General features: G+C 41.1%; 2 protein-coding genes across 7 annotated transcripts in view; both read left to right on the top strand.

Moving 5' to 3' along the window:
- The window catches only part of grid2ipa (glutamate receptor, ionotropic, delta 2 (Grid2) interacting protein, a), a 38,748-nt gene extending 37,177 nt beyond the window's left edge, over window positions 1-1,571 (top strand). For all 6 annotated transcript variants that reach the window (XM_055005508.1, XM_055005507.1, XM_023283596.3 and 3 more), the window contains one exon: window positions 119-1,571. In XM_055005508.1, the coding sequence (XP_054861483.1) occupies window positions 119-199 (81 nt within the window). In that variant the 3' untranslated portion in view covers window positions 200-1,571. The remainder of the gene's footprint in view (window positions 1-118) is intronic.
- A 1,763-nt stretch (window positions 1,572-3,334) lies between these two features.
- Window positions 3,335-13,546, top strand: slc5a11 (solute carrier family 5 member 11). The gene is made up of 16 exons (XM_023283600.3): window positions 3,335-3,512; window positions 4,304-4,450; window positions 5,194-5,265; window positions 5,352-5,456; window positions 5,536-5,595; window positions 5,697-5,801; window positions 6,656-6,761; window positions 6,855-6,935; window positions 7,023-7,228; window positions 8,432-8,567; window positions 9,702-9,809; window positions 9,904-10,054; window positions 11,343-11,511; window positions 11,586-11,801; window positions 12,813-12,981; window positions 13,058-13,546. The coding sequence occupies exons 2-16, from the start codon at window positions 4,304-4,306 to the stop codon at window positions 13,288-13,290; spliced, it is 2,064 nt and encodes a 687-aa protein (XP_023139368.1). The 5' UTR covers window positions 3,335-3,512; the 3' UTR covers window positions 13,291-13,546.
- The last annotated feature ends 88 nt before the right edge of the window (window positions 13,547-13,634 follow it).

Raw genomic sequence — 13,634 nt, 5'->3', positions numbered from 1 at the left:
CATGGTGGTGGCAGCATCATACTATCAATCTACATTGCACAGATGCAACAAAACTGTGTAATTCACAAACTATGATAGTCAAAAAGTTAACACAATTCTTTCCGTTTCTTTACCACAGAGGGCTCTCAGTGATCAGCAAATCGCAGAAAACCCGAAGAGTCCCAGAAGTCCACGAATGGCCTCCCCACTGGCCTGGTAACACACATGCACATCTGGAGACAGCAGTTCACACAGCATATACACAATAAACACTCATACTATACGCCTATACGCTATATTAATGCACTGACATGCACAAACACACACACATACACCACTCAACATGCAATACTGAGCAAAAAAGAAGGCGATGCGTTCATGTGTTTTGCTAAAATGAAGGGAGAAGGGTGAACTTTGCAATGAAAAATAAACATTTTTGCATCAAAGATGGGTAACTTAGCTTTATACCAGTGCTGTACTATGTATGTCTTCCTGTATTGACGACTAAAATGGTTAAGACCGGTCAAGTTATCTTTGCTGTTTGATAGTTATTCAGTAACATCCCGTAGTTTAAGTTTTATTTCTCTAAGCCCAGTTGGTGAATGCCTGCATAGTGCAAAATGACAATAATCCAGTGAAACCTTTGTGACATATCCACCATTAAGACGTAGATTTATACATTTTATCCTTAAATACGTTCACTCAGTGGCTCTGAAGAAGCCACAGAAGCAGTTTTCTGATTAGTTTACATGTTTTGTAAGGCACCCACCACACAGAATGTCTTTATTATCAGCCATCCTGATGACTGTTTTATTTACTACGTTGTATCTATGTGTCACCATGTCATTTGTAGCCGTGTTATTAATTGGTTTATTTATTTCCTCTTGTATGGTACTTAACTTCTAATCCTACCAGTTTGTATATAGGAGACTGTGTCAGTGGGAGCTAGTGCTTTTTTTTTTATAAACCTAACAGAGATTTAACTGTTCCAAGGGTCATTTTTAACTTGGGTCCAGTCATTAAGACACTAATAAGTGGGATTATGTGGATCTTACAGCGGGCACTGTGCAATATGTGAATGTTTAGCCGTCTTGTTACATATTATACCCATGAAAGTGGAAATGAGATTTATAGTGTGTGGACTGTGCAGAATGGGAGAAAATATAAAGAAAATATATATAAATATGAAGCACTTTGTTACTTTAATGTATTTCCCGAATGTTTTCTCTTCTTGAATGTGGACTAAACATAGAGTTATATCACTGACAGGGCAGCAGTGTTACTAAGTTTAGCGTAGCAGATGCAGCATTTTGCATAAATTTCAAACAGCCAGTATGATAATAAAGCAAACCAGCTTCCCAGACATGCCAGTGCTTTGTAAAAAACTAAAGCTTCAAGTGATATTTTTTAAATTACAAGGCAAATTATTCTAAGAATCACATGTGCAGTGAGTAAAAGCTTTGTTTTCTGCTTGAATTACTGAATGTAAACCTCAGAAGCGTTGCTGTCCGTTTAAGGCCTATAAAGTGTTTAAGTCTGTATTTTGTTTTGTAACCTAATTCTGACAAATATAAAGAGTTGTATGAGATCCACTTCCGCCTGAATGTCTGTTTTTAAGATGAACGTGTGGTCTTAAGCAGAAATAATACTGTTTTACTGACAGTACAAAGGGAATCACAACAAACACTTGTGTCTGCTTTTGGGTCATTCCAGAATTGGAGGATGTTTTCCATCCAACGATCCCAAATTTTAAACAAGAGCGCAGTTCTCCGCCAAGGCTGCTCAGTCGTTACATCATTTCCAATGTAGCACAGACGTGTGTTATGCATGTGTACGTTATGTATGGATACTGAATCATGTGATCTAAATATGTAGCAGGCTGTGGGAACAGTTGGGACTCAGAAACACCCCCACAATTTAATCAATTATTCCTTGTATGATAAGTCCTGATAAGTCTGCAGCGGTTGATTTGTAGTAGGATCACAATCATGTGATCATCAGCAGGCAGCTGATGTAGTGATCACTTGTTGTCATGGTTACAGTGACGCCGTGCCGCTATCTGGCAATGATACAGAAATCTTTAACAAATCCATGGATCCAGACTATAAGCTGCATCGCTGGCAAAATCTAATCACTTGGTCCTTGTATCATTTCTGACCTTCCCTGAAAATTTCAACCAAAAGCCGTTAACCCATTTTTGAGTAATGCTGCTAACAGACAGACAGACAGACAAACTAACACCGATAGTCACATAACTGCGCTGCATTCCTTGGCAGAGTAATAATCCATGTACAAATTACTAAAACATGCAGTTGTGTTAATGTACTTGTCCTGAAACCAAATATAAAAAAAACTAGGAGAAAAGGATGTTTGAAGATATTTCTAAAAATACCAAATAAGTGGAGTACCCCCTAAAAAGACGTTTTTCTCATGTTCCTCTAGTTTTCATTGATGCCTCTTGTAATTGTGGGACTTTTTTTTATCAACATAATATTTTAAATGACATTTTTGTCTTTTCCACCTTGTTTTTGTCGTTTTCTGTTTAATCTGTCATTTTGTGTCGTTTTTGTTGTGGTCTGTTTCGTTTCTGTCGTTTTGTGTCCTGTTTTTGTCATTTTCTGTCTTCTTTTTGTCGTTCACTCCATCAACCAGTTTTCCTAAAGAATGGGTAGAGCAAAGCTATGTCCTCTCTTCTATTTTTCATCTTTTCATCCCATTGTCAGCTTTGATTGAATGTCTCACTCTACCTCATATTATCAGGATCAGACTAATTCTTTGGACTGTTTTCCATCAGTCAGTTTGTCCTCTTGGTCAGCAGTAACAGCAGCTAAATATCTAGCTTCTACTGCTGAGAAAAAGATCACATTAGCATGGATTAGCAACCCTGTTACTGTGATTAGAGTAGGGTTAGCAAACAACACAGAAAACATGGAATAAAAATGCTACCATTGATGTGGAAGCTGAGCCAATCAGTACCTATTATTGATGAATATGGAGCAGAAAACTGTGAAATAGAAGGTTTATTTTTCAGACATATTGAAGCCCACATGTCTTCCAATTCTGGAATGGTCCATATCTGCTGTGTTTATTGAGTGAATAACCTTATACACCTTTACAACTGACACTCCTGCTATTACAGTAACCAGTTTATCTGCAGCAGCAAAATCTCAGATGAACATTTGTCCTTGTGCGATAAGCTCGTAACTCCTTGTCTCACGCATGCACAATTTTATAATCTTATCAGCACCCATGTCCTGTTTGTAATTAAAACTCATTCAATAATCATTTAGCTCTTTCACCGACGGCGGAGGTGTGCTCTTTAAACACCTCACAGTGAGGAGCAATAAACCTCTTACATTTTAACCAAACCTTGTCGTACACAAGGCCAAAGTGGAGTTTGATCTTTTGAAGGGAGCTTCGGGGCAAACACGAGATTCGTGGGTAAATTGTGACATGCTGTATTGTTTGGGACACAAAAGTCAGCTTGAAGAAGTCCAGCTGATCGGATACAGAGTGTGAGAATTTACTAAAAGGTGAGTTTATTTTATCTCTCAAGATAACAGCACAAAGAGAGTAAAAAATAAACTGAGCTGTTGCTGTTTCTGATATCTGACTTGTGTTGTAACTTCAGATGCAAGTAAAGGTTTTATTTTTATAGCACAGAGAAGTGCTAAAGTGCAAAACAGTGCAATGTGCCTGAAAACATCAGGGTTGTTAGTAGAAAAGTATTGCACTCAGTTTTTTATTAACATCAGAAAAATGTCCTTACACTTGGATTTTCCATCAGTGTCATTATTCAGTTATCAAATACCTGAAAGAAGTTGCACCACGAGGAGGTAAATATATATACATTACTGTTCAAAAGTTTAGGGTCACTTAGAAATGTCCTTATTTTTGAAAGAAAAGCATTTTTTTCAATGAAGATGACATTAAATGAATGATAAATCCAGTGTAGACATTGTTAATGTGGTAAATGACTATTCTAGCTGGAAACAGCTGATTTTTAATGGAATATCTCCATAGAGGTACAGAGGAACATTTCCAGCAACCATCACTCCTGTGTTCTAATGCTACATTGTGTTAGCTAATGGTGTTGAAAGGCTCATTGATGATTAGAAAACCCTTGTGCAGTTATGTTAGCACATGAATAAAAGTGGGAGTTTTCATGGAAAGCATGGAATTGTCTGGTTGACCCCAAACTTTTGAACGGTAGTGCAGATTTCATAACTTTTCCTCGCTGTCGAGTACAGACAACTATTTAAAACTTAAATGCAGGCTACTCATTAATTAACTGCAAACACAAATCTCTTAAATGTGGATCCAGATGACCTTTGACTTTGCAGCGGGCCCCCAGGGGACCGTCATGCCCCCGACTCCAACGTCCCCGTCGGAGGGCAGAACCACCCTGGTGACGGTGGACATTGTGGTGTTGGTTATCTACTTCCTGCTGGTGCTGGCTGTTGGATTCTGGGTAAGTAAAGTGCTGTCCGATAAACTAAAAACACTGCAGTTATGATGCTTTTAACTGAGGAGAAGTTGCTTAAAAATATAGGACAAACTGTACAGAGCTGTGAAATCAGCAAACATCATTTTTGTCCTACAGCAAAAGAAGAATCAATGCCTGTCATTCTCTCTTTATCAGAAATACATTCCACGTTTTCATCTTTATGGTTAACTTTTTAGGGTTAAGGTTAGTAGGGTTAAAGTTAGTTAGTTGGATTTTTCGATCAGCAAATTGTGAGAAAGCAGCAAGATTTGTGATGAAAGATAAGATAAGTCTTTATAAGTCCCACAGTGGGGAAATTTGTTAAAAAAAAAAAAACAAAAAAAAAACAATAATGCACAGAGATTCTTTCGTGAATAGAAACACTGAGAGAGTATTAATGTTGGACAGGTTATTATCTATATTGCACAGATTGCACCTAAGTAGAACCATATCAATATATTTTCGTGTAGAAAAATAGATGTTCCACAGGGTTTTTAAAAGTACACAACATTCATCCATCCACATTCATCGAATGCCCTTTAAAGTCACGTTTAAAAGGGTGAATTTGAGTGATTAATGTAGATTTTTTGGTGCTACAAGCAAGAAAAATAAAGCAAAAGAAGCAACAGACCTTTCCAGACATAGTTTTTTGTGCTGAGGCTGATCTGCATACTCTTTTTTTCTGCACTTTGTTCCATATTCTCTAATATTTCTAATTTTTCCATCAGTCTATGTTGAGGACCAAACGCAGCACCGTGGACGGATACTTCTTGGCTGGAAAAAGCATGACCTGGTGGCCAGTGAGTGAAAACTTCTGTGAAAAAAGCACATCCACACTGATGGACTTCAGTATGTTTCATGGCTCTGCTTCTGCCTCTATATTTAGGTGGGGGCTTCGCTGTTTGCCAGTAACATTGGCAGCGGACATTTCATCGGCCTGGCAGGGTCGGGAGCCGCAGCAGGAATCGGGGCCATCGCGTACGAATGGAATGTAAGAGATGGAATAAAAACACTTTCCTGCAATAATAAGTTTGACATGATGAGAAATGTTGGCGTTTGTTCGTGAACAGGGCATGCTGATGGTGCTCCTGCTGGGATGGCTCTTCCTGCCCATTTATATCTCCTCTGGGGTGAGTTTTCAATTATAAAAAAAAGTGCCACACAGATACAAATGAGGCTGATTTTGTTTATTTAATTCCCTCTAATCATCTCTGATCTCCTTCCTCTGCAGGTGACAACCATGCCGGAGTATTTGCAGAGACGCTTCGGTGGAAGAAGAACTCAGTTATTTATAGCCGTCCTGTCCTTATTTATTTACATCTTTACTAAAATATCGGTAAGAAAAACAGTAATCCAGTGTGTTCTAAAAGACCCTGCATGTACAGTATCTCACAAAAGTGAGTACATTTACATTTCTGCAAATATTTAATGATATCTTTTCATGGGACAACACTGAAGAAATGACACTTTGATATAATGTAAAGTAGTCGGTGTACAGCTTGTATAACCGTAAATTTACTGTAACTCAACACAGCCGTTAATGCCTAAACCACTGGCAACAAAAGTGAGTACACCCCTAAGTGAAAATGTCCAAATTGGGCCCACAGTGTCAATATTTTGTGTGGCCACCATTATTTTCCAGCACTGTCTGAACCCTCTTATTCATGGAGTTCACCAGAGCTTCAGAGGTTCCCACTGGAACCATCTTTCACTCCTACATGGTGACATCACAGAGCAGGTGGATGTTGGAGACCTTGCTCACCTCCACCTTCCATCTGAGGATGCCCACAGATGTTCAACAGGGTTTAGGTCTGGAGACATGCTTGGTCACTCCATCACCTTTACCCTCAGCTTCTTTAGCAGGGCAGTGGTTGTGTTGGAGGTGTGTTTGGGGTCATTAACATGCTGGAATACTGTCCTGTTTCTGAAGGGAGAGGATCATGCTCTGCTTCAGTACGTCACAGTGCATGTTGGCATTCATGGTTCCCTCAATGAACTGTAGCTCCCCAGTGCTGGCAGCACTCATGCAGCCCCAGACCATGATACTCCCACCACCATGCTTGACTGTGGTCTTTGTGCTCCTCACCTGGTCCACACATGCTTGACACTTTTGTGAGATGCTGTATGTGTGCACATGTTCAAGAAGATTTAGTACTGTAAACTACACATGTTGTGCTTGTTTGTATCCAGGTGGACATGTATGCTGGAGCTCTGTTCATTCAGCTCGCCTTACAGTGGAACATCTACCTCGCTATAGTGCTGCTGCTGTCGGTCACGGCTATCTACACTGTAGCAGGTGATCTTTTCTCCTTCTCTTGCTATTTCAAAACATTTTTAGACATATTCTGTTATCCTGTCCATGGTGCATCATGCATGTCGTGTCCTGCAGGTGGTCTTGCTGCAGTAATCTACACAGATGCAGCCCAAACTGCCATCATGCTGGCCGGAGCTCTGACCCTGATGGGTTTCAGTAAGTCAGATGTGATCAAACATGACACCCTCCCTTCTGCAGCTCTTTATATTCCTGTTTATGTGACCCTGTTGTCTCCACATTGAGGCTTTGCGGAGGTCGGAGGCTGGAGCGCTCTGATGGAGGACTACGCCGACGCCATCCCCTCGATCCGTGTGCCCAACTCCACCTGCGGCATCCCTCGAGACGATGCTTTCCACATCTTCAGAGACCCGGTGACCTCTGACCTGCCGTGGCCTGGAGTCATCATCGGCATGTCCGTCCCCTCCATGTGGTACTGGTGCTCCGATCAGGTACTGCAGCAACTGGTTTAACACGTTTCCAGTAAACAATAAAAAGCAGGAGTAAGAGAAAAGTTAAGAAAATCAAGTTATGTAGAAAAGACCTTCACAGATTTTAAACCAAATGTGTTCAGAGGAGACTGTGCTTATCAGGCTTTTGTGGTCAAATAGCTGCGAAGAAAGCACTACTAAGGAAAAGCAACAAGCAGGAGAGATTTGTTTGGGCCCAGAAACACAAGGAATAGACACCTTTTCTGCATCACACAAAGACACAGCTGGTGGAACCAAAGATCTCAAATTTGGACTCATCAGACCAAAGTACAGATTTCCACTGGTCTAATGTCCATTCCTTTTGAATGAAATGATGCATCAACAAGCTGAGTTTCTACAGTGAGAGCTCAGGACCCTTGAGTTACCGAAATGGACGTCTATCCATCCATTATCTATACACCGCTTAATCCTCATTAGGGTCGTGGGGGGTTGGAGTCTATCCCATCTGACTTAAAGTGAAGACAGGAGACACCTGGACAGGTCTCCAGTCTATCACAGCGCTACACAGAGAGACAAATACTCACATTTACACCTATGGACAATTTAGAGTTACCAGTTTAGCTCAGCATGTTTTAGACTGTGGGAGGAAGCCAGAGAACCTGGAGAAAACCCACACATGCCAAGGAGAACTCCATACAGAAAGATCCCAGGCCGAGACGAGAACCAGGGATCTTCTAGCTGCAAAGCGAAGTGCTAACCACTGTGCAGTCCCTCCTAAAGGACATAAAATATTAATTTATGTTTATTTGTCTTGCAAACCGTCAGGAGGTTTTTCATCTATAAAAGATGAAAGTATAATTTAGAGCTTTTTCTCTAGAGTTAAAAAAAAAATCCCCATCGTGAGAGTTTGAGAGTTCTTGGCATGTTTTGCTCTTGCGAGAGTTTAAAAAATTTCATTCTCTGCAATGTAACTTGTGACAGGAAGATTTAACAAGCGTTTACAGGCTTATCAGTTCAGCAGTTGCATCTAATTAGAGCAGATAAAACCTTCAGCCCTGATACCTTACAGATCCCTGAGTGATAACAGTGAGCTGCGTTAGTCTTTCCACTCTGATTACCACTAAACAGACCTCTATTAACTCGCTGTTATGTTCTGCTGAATGTCTGAATTACTCATTAACTGTTAGTTAACTCAGAGTCACCTTTGCTTGGGATCCTCTGCAGGTGATTGTGCAGCGTTCGCTCGCTGCCAAGAACCTGACGCATGCCAAAGGTGGATCCCTGCTGGCGGCATACATCAAGATTCTGCCTTTCTTTGCCATCATGCTTCCCGGTATGATCAGCAGGATCCTCTACACAGGTACAGAGTCACATTTACGCTTTTTAAAAACATGGCTGCAGCTGGAAAATCATGCTTCACGTACAGTTATTACTGCATGTTAATGTTCACCTCGTAAAAATACTGAAATTACTAGTTTATCTTCAGTATTTACATTGCAGCTCCTAAGAACAACTCCTTTGTATATCCAAGTTACATATTTAACATTTTTTAAAAATGAAAACATTCACTTCCTACCTTAAAATGGATTAGATGTAGCAACAGATCTATAAAATCCCTCCCGCTCTCGTTTCCACCCCTACACTCTCGCTGCAGCTCAAGCACACCAGCTCCCCTACGACTGCTCAGACACTACAAAACTATTCTACGCTATACAATTGCAAATGCTAATATTAGAGTAATCACATGATAAACCTGGAATATATACTGACTCATTGCTTGTTTTGCTCATAGTGAGTCTTCTTGCAAATAAAAAAAAACCACCATATGGATGTTAAAAGATTAAAAAAGACTAGATTTTCATCAAACAAAGGTCTTTAAAACATCATATTTGGTTTAAAACTGTTCTAAACATGTTTTTTTAGATTTTAGCCTTTATTTTAATGAAAAAGAGCGACTGCATTTTCAAAATATAGCTGATTTTATGGGACCTCATGGATAGATTTCTTGCTAAATACAAAATACAAATATCCAAATGCGCCTCTAATCTAAATTTTGTGCTTTTGAGTCATCAGTACACTGCAATTTAAGGGAGGAAATGCTCAGGTGTGGCACTGATTGCTTTTTTGGCTCATAATGTGTCTTCTAGCATGTAAAGAAATGCCATATTGATGTTAACAAGGTGAAAACAGACTAGATTTTAATCAAACTGGGGTCTCTAAAACACCATATTGTGTTTAAAAGTGTTCTAAACATGTTTCTTTAGATTGTAACCTTTATTTTAATGGAAAAGAATGACAGCATTTTCAAAATAAAGCAGATTTTATAATATCTCCTGGACAGAGTTCTTGTTAATACACAGATCTTTGCAGTACATTACAGTCTGATGTGCAGGGCTACTGGTGAGTTGTAATATATAGAAAGCAGCACATGGTTATGATTAAACTGGAGGACATATGCATATCTGATGTGTTTAACTGTATGATGTGTGTGCAGATGAAGTGGCGTGTGCAGACCCTCAGCTTTGCGAAGAGATTTGTGGAAACTCGGTGGGATGTTCAGACATCGCTTACGCCAAACTGGTCATGGAGCTGCTGCCTGCAGGTGAGAGACTTTTACTGCTGTTACACCTCCTGTCCTGCCTTTTTATTTATCTCCACATACAGTACTTATTCTGTTTTATGTTTCTGTCCTCCAGGACTGCGAGGTCTGATGATGGCTGTGATGATCGCTGCCCTCATGTCCTCTCTGACCTCCATCTTCAACAGCGCCAGCACCATCTTCACCATGGACCTGTGGAAGAGCTTCAGGTCTCGAGCTTCTGAATGGGAGCTCATGATTGTGGGCAGGTATGTGACCATGTCAGGACAATCCATCTCATGCTCCCTGATCCACTCATTCTCTATGTGACCCCATGAATCCTGGTATCATCATCTTGGAACATGTCCATGAACATCAGGGAAGAAAAACTCCACTGATGGAAAGACCTGATCATTCAGTATCTTCAGGTATCAGCTGACCTCATTCTTTGGGAACATAATGTTGCTGAACCTGACCAACCCCAGATCATAACTCTAACCCCCACAGGCTGGTAGGAACTAGCCATGATGAGGGCATCACTTCATCTGCCTCTCTTCTTACCCTGATGCCCCCATCACTCTGGAACAGGGTAAATCTGGACTCATCAGACCACATGACCTTCTTCCATTGCTCCAGAGTCCAATCTTTATGCTCTATAGCAAACTGAAGTCTTTTTGTCTGATCATCCTCACTGATCAGTGGTTTTCTTAGAGTAGCAGCTGTTTAGTCCCAATCCTTTGAGTTCCTTCACACTGTGATGTGGAAATGTTCTTACTTTCACTATTAAACATAGTCCTGAGTTCTACTGTTGATTTCCTACCATCATCTAAGAGTTTGTTCTGACCACAGATGATGGTTCTCCACTATCCTTCAGGTTTTAATAATGCGTTGGAAGGTTCTTAACCTGATTTTAGTAGTTTCATAAATCTCCTTAGTTGTTTTCTTTGCTTGATGCAGGCCAATAATTCGACTCTTCTGAGAGATTAACATCTTTTCCATGACCACAGGAAATGTCTTCCAACATGTTTAAGAAATGAGAAGCTCCTCACTGCATCAGCTAGAGTTAAATAAGTTGTTGCAGCTGAAACGTATTCATCACTGCAGTAATTATCCAATGGAAGGATCTTACCTACTTGTATAGTTAAATAGTTAAGTGGTGACTTTTTTTGGCCAGGCGGTGGTATACAACAGAAATGAAGGAAATTTTTGGAGGAATGCTGGTGAAAAGCTGCACCGTTGTCAACTTTTTCCACAGGTCTGAAGTTAAAGGTTAAAAATTTAAACACTGGCGAGTAATTTATTCCCACTTGGGTCATCTGCATTTATAAAGTAACCATGTATTGCATTATAATTCACTTTGGATGAAATCATCTACCAAACTGCACGTTAAATTATTGTGATTCTCTGTCATCAGAACCCAAACCATAAGTCCTCTTTCCACATGTTCCTCAGTAATGACTTCTCCAGACACTCTCCATCTACAGGCATTACATTTTACACACAGCTTGTCTCTGCAGAACTGAACTGCATTATTTTATGTTTATTGCGTGGCTGCAGGGTGTTTGTGCTCGTGCTGGTGGTGGTGTCTGTGCTGTGGATTCCTGTGGTCCAGGCCAGTCAGGGCGGCCAGCTCTTCATCTACATCCAGTCCATCAGCACCTACCTGCAGCCTCCCGTCTCCATCATCTTCCTCATGGGCTGCCTCTGGAGGAGGACTAATGAGAAGGTGAGCTGGTGTGTCCTCAGATGAGCTGCTTTATGTTCTGCTCTTCCTGATGCTGGACGCTATCCTTCCTGCAGGGTGCATTCTGGGGCCTGGCTATCGGCCTGGTGATCGGCTGTATTCGCATGTTGCTGGACTTCATCTACCCCGCTCCGCTCTGCTTCGAAGAGGACGACAGACCTGATGTGCTGAAATACGTCCATTACCTTTACTTCTCCACGATGCTGTCCTTCATCACCCTGGTTGTGGTGGTTGTAGTCAGTCTGGCCACAGAGGAGCCCAAACCAGAGCAGGTGAAGCCACACTCAGCTCGGTTATGATGCTATAGGCTCAGTCTCTGTTGTTTTACTTCATTTTCACTGTTACTGTCTGTGTGTCGCCTGCCTTCACCCTAAGTCAGCTGGGATAGACTCCAGCCCCCCGCTGCCCTAGTGAGGATAAAGCAGTGTATAGGTTATGGATGAATGGATTTTGAATTTTTTAGTTTTATGGCTCTTACCTAGGTTGTTTTGTCCTGACTAGATCCTTGCTCCCCAGATGTACGTGGCTTTGGATAAAAGTGTCTGCTAAATGAAATTGTAGAATTGTAGAAATTTGAATTTCCTTTTGCAATCTTTTCTTCTTTTTTTCTTTACCATCACGAAACCACATAGTGTACATACCTCCATCCATTCATTATCTATACACCACTTAATCCTCGTTAGGGTCATGGAGGGCTGGAGTCTATCCCAGCTGACTGAGGGTGAAGGCAGGGGACACCTGGACAGGTAACAGTCTATCACAGAGCTACATACAGAGACAATCACATTCACATTCACACCTACAGACAATTTAGAGTCACCAGTTAACCTCAGCATGTTTTTGGACTGTAGGAGGAAGCCGGAGAACCCACGCATGCACAGGGAGAACATGCAGAAAGATCCCAGGCCCAGATAGTGTACATACTCGGATGGCTAAAATACTTTTTTTCCTTTTAAAATTTTAGAAAATGTTTTGAAATTTGCATTGCTTTTGAGTTGGTGAGTCTTTTTCTTGTCCTTTACTGAGCCGTGGACGATTAATGCAACTACACAGGATATAAACAACACATGGATTTGCTCTGCAGCACCACTAGGTGTCAATAACACCTCAGGGTACCTTTAAGGGAAGCTAGCACACTGCTTTACCACTGTGGCCAAATTTGAGGTCTGAATGAAAATACTTCTGCTTTTTTTCTTGTACTGTGATTGACCCCTTAGTCACGGCAGGAATAGTTTTGGCAGATATGTCTTTGAGAGTTACCTTTTTCATGTTTTTTTCCACAGATCAGTCGTCTGACGTGGTTCACCAGGTTTGACCCGGTGAAGCCCAACCAGCAGGTGTTCACGGTGGAGCAGAGCATGACAGACTTAGAGGTGGTTAATAATCAGACGGATGAGATGGAAAAAACAGAGCAGGAGGGCAGCAATGGAAAAGCACGTCACCACAGGAGAGGTGGGTCATTTCTTTTCATGACTCTTCTCCACATCCATCAGGATCTCTGCTCAACTGTTCAAACTGTTCTCTCCAGACTCTGCATCATCAGTGTCCAGCATCCGGAGTCAGTCCAGGCTGATGTCTGCCCTCTACTGGCTGTGTGGGATGGAGAGACGGAGGCAAAGCGACGACGATCCTCCTCCTGCTCCTGCTCCTGAACCGACCGTCTGCTCACTGGAGGAGAAACCTCGACTGAGACTCCTTGTAAACGTCAACCTCCTGATTTGCCTCTCTGTAACCGCCTTTATCATTGGTTACTGGGCCTGACAGGTAGGTTACAGTGCTCTCCATGGACACGGGCTGTTTAAAAGGTTGTGTACAGACTTCAGTGTTTTATTTTTCACTTTGGAGAAACTTCTTATTTCTATCCTGAAATCTGACGCGGTAAAATGGGATGTGACTTCAAAATACGTGCATGTTTTATTTGTAAAATGAATCCTATAAAAATTAAACTAAATTGTAGAACTCTCTGTATTTTACAAGAGTCATGTGTAAAATTAAACCTTTTATACATCTTTTGGAACTGTACAGTCTCTTTGACATGCATGAACAAATGGCAATGTCAAAATTTCTGATTATATCTTTTTCTGCACCTACTTTTTTGAGGTTAT

The sequence above is a fragment of the Amphiprion ocellaris genome, chromosome 19, assembly GCF_022539595.1.
Source record: "Amphiprion ocellaris isolate individual 3 ecotype Okinawa chromosome 19, ASM2253959v1, whole genome shotgun sequence".
Taxonomy (NCBI): domain Eukaryota; kingdom Metazoa; phylum Chordata; class Actinopteri; family Pomacentridae; genus Amphiprion; species Amphiprion ocellaris.
Note: the sequence above shows the minus strand (reverse complement) of the source record. Positions and strands in the feature narration are given on the sequence as shown.

Bases quoted from the DNA above. Each gene is read 5' to 3' on its own strand.
- slc5a11 (XM_023283600.3), top strand. From the start codon at position 4,304: ATGACCTTTGACTTTGCAGCGGGCCCCCAGGGGACCGTCATGCCCCCG. The intron at 4,451-5,193 runs GTAAGTAAAGTG...TTTTTCCATCAG, and splicing joins TGCTGGCTGTTGGATTCTGG to TCTATGTTGAGGACCAAACG. The intron at 6,762-6,854 runs GTGATCTTTTCT...CGTGTCCTGCAG, and splicing joins GGCTATCTACACTGTAGCAG to GTGGTCTTGCTGCAGTAATC.